The sequence below is a fragment of the Histoplasma capsulatum genome, genomic scaffold (genome assembly GCF_000149585.1).
Source record: "Histoplasma capsulatum NAm1 scaffold_14 genomic scaffold, whole genome shotgun sequence".
NCBI classification, from domain to species: domain Eukaryota; kingdom Fungi; phylum Ascomycota; class Eurotiomycetes; order Onygenales; family Ajellomycetaceae; genus Histoplasma; species Histoplasma mississippiense.
Genome location: NW_001813969.1, coordinates 59,454 through 61,874, shown reverse-complemented (window position 1 = coordinate 61,874; position 2,421 = coordinate 59,454). Strand labels below are relative to the sequence as shown.

Sequence of the window (2,421 nt, the reverse complement as noted above, 5' to 3'; positions counted from 1 at the left end):
CTGGCTGTTTCTGCATTTCTGAAGCGCGGGGGCGGTGCGAAGTCGAGGGCAGTGAAGGTACCAGATTTGCGGACGACATAGCTGGGGTAATGTGTTAGTTTATATAATAAAAATAGATGTATATGTATATGTATATATACACTGCACCAGGCCATAAGTATTGGCCACCCCCACTACTTTTCTGCCACCCAAAGACACAATAATTGTGGTGGGGGTTGCCAATACTTATGGCCTGGCACTGTATATATCAATATATCAATATTTCAATGATGTGAAGGGGCACTTACGGACTAGGCATGGCTGCGAGATCATCATAGGAAGACGCCAGAGCGATATTCGCCGCGCGTACGGGGACATACGGTCGAAGTCCCCCGCGAGGTGTCTCAGAACGACCTGCTCGACGATCACTCGCGGTGGGACCGGGGGCGTAATCGATGGGGAGAACCATGGTGTCATCCTTGAGCTTATGCGCGCTGGGGAGGACGTGGAGGGGGCCTGGTGGCCGCAATTGGGGTTTCTGTGGCATTGGCGGTCCCCTGTTAGATATCGATGAGTTTGCACGGGGTCCTGGATCGCCCGACGTTGTAGAGAATGTTCTGTGGCTTGCTGCATAGCCAAAGGCGGATGAGGCGCCTTGTTGGCGCGATGGTTGGGTGTAGAAATTTGGCGGCATTCGAGGTGGCGGAGTCATGGCACGGCGTCCCATAGGCTGGGTGAATGGGGGTGGTTCTGGTGGGTAGAAACCCATATCATCGCTGCCGCCATAGTAGGGATCAGGGTAGGCTGGGTCGTACAGCATGTCTTCGTGATAGTCATTTTCGCCGTAGTCTTCGTAATATTCCTCTTGCGGAGGATGATGTTTGTTGCTCTCATCAAAGTACTCCTTGTAAAATGATCGGATGCGGTTGGCTCGTTGTTCGGGGTTGTCCGAAGGATCTTCTGGTGGCAGTGGTCGGATACCAACTGTAAGACGGCGGGAGTCGAACGTGTATCCTTGGTCATCTGGGAAATCGTACATGGTAGACAGACGACCGTTTTTGTCCGGTTGATGTGTGTTTGACTCAGAGGTATCCACGTTCACTTGCGGTAGAACTGAAGTTGAATTTCTTTTGTCGTCTCCATAGTCGCTATGGTCATCGTCTGATGGCAGAGAAATACGGGGCAGTACCGGGGCTGAGCCCGGGGTCGGAGCCGGGTGTGGGATCAAGGCTGGCGGTGCGTGAGAGTGTGACTGCGACGAGGAATTTGATTCAGGAAGGACATTGTCTAGATCCGGAAGGTCGAATGACGGGGGGTGAACCGTAGGGGTAGAAGTCAGATACAATTCATCAGATTGGGTGTTCTGAGAAATGGCTTCGCCTTGTGCAGGAGAGGGCCAGTTACGGTCACTGGTTTCTGGAGTTGTACCTCGTTGGATGAGAGCGCCCAGGTAATCATTGCTCTTCCTGAGCTCACTTCCAGGAGTGGAAATGCTCTTGGGCGCAAGTGACCGGTCTGGAGAATGGATGCCGGATCGATCGGATACAATATTGGGGGTGGGTGTTGTCAACTTGCGCGGAGGGCTCCTGTGACTCTGGCTTGACCCAATTGAATGCGTGGCAGTTCCGGGAGGAGGGCTCGCTCTAGACATGCGCTGCGCGTTTCGAAGGAGATTGGCATGCATCTCATCACCAGGTGGAGCATGGCGACTACTCATGCCTGTAAAACTGACAGAATCATCCGGAAACGGCTTCAAGTTGCTAGTGAATGACCGCATGGATGAATTATCGCCGGCTGAAAAGGCTGTTGCGGTGCGGTATCTGTCGTCATCGGCATGGACGGATCTTGACAAGGAGTGTAGCGAATCGTGCGAACCATTGAGAGCAGGCGGTAGGAGATAAGGGCTAGTCATGGTGATGTCCATGGACAAACCACGATCATTACGACGAACTGACTTTTCCGCGTCGGCGGTGGTCATTTCCATTCCGCCCTTCCGCCCTCGACCCCTCTTCTTGTTGCCCGAGGGGACGACATCCAAGCCGAAGTCCAGAGATTTATGTTTATCATTTGCATCTTCCGACCGTAACTTTCTGATATGGCGACGGTGCAAAAAGACGAGTACGAGAATCGCAATGGTAAGGGGAATACTATAGGTAACAATTAGCAGGGTTTCCCTTTTTCTCCGTTCTCCTTCCGTTCTCTCCCTTTCTTGATAATTTTTCGGATTTTTTTTTCTTTTTTTTTTTTTTTGGGGGGGGGAAGGTCGAGGAGTAAAATAAAGAGCAACATACACCACTCCTAGAACTATGGGTAGAGTGGTAGTGGTAACATCACTAGCAGGTCTCTCGCATCTTCCGGTGGTGTCTTCGGGACCACATGTCTCCGTGCTAGTGTCGGCGGAGGAGGCGGAATCTGCATCCGCTGCCCTTCTCAGGAGTAGAA

General features: G+C 52.1%; 1 protein-coding gene across 1 annotated transcript; it reads right to left on the bottom strand.

Moving 5' to 3' along the window:
- Nucleotides 1-225: 225 nt before the first annotated feature.
- Nucleotides 226-2,357, bottom strand: HCAG_08929 (predicted protein; the record flags this gene model as incomplete). The annotated part of the gene is made up of 3 exons (XM_001536044.1): nucleotides 226-238; nucleotides 288-2,126; nucleotides 2,314-2,357. The coding sequence occupies 3 exons, from the start codon at nucleotides 2,355-2,357 to the stop codon at nucleotides 226-228; spliced, it is 1,896 nt and encodes a 631-aa protein (XP_001536094.1).
- Between the last annotated feature and the right edge of the window lie 64 nt (nucleotides 2,358-2,421).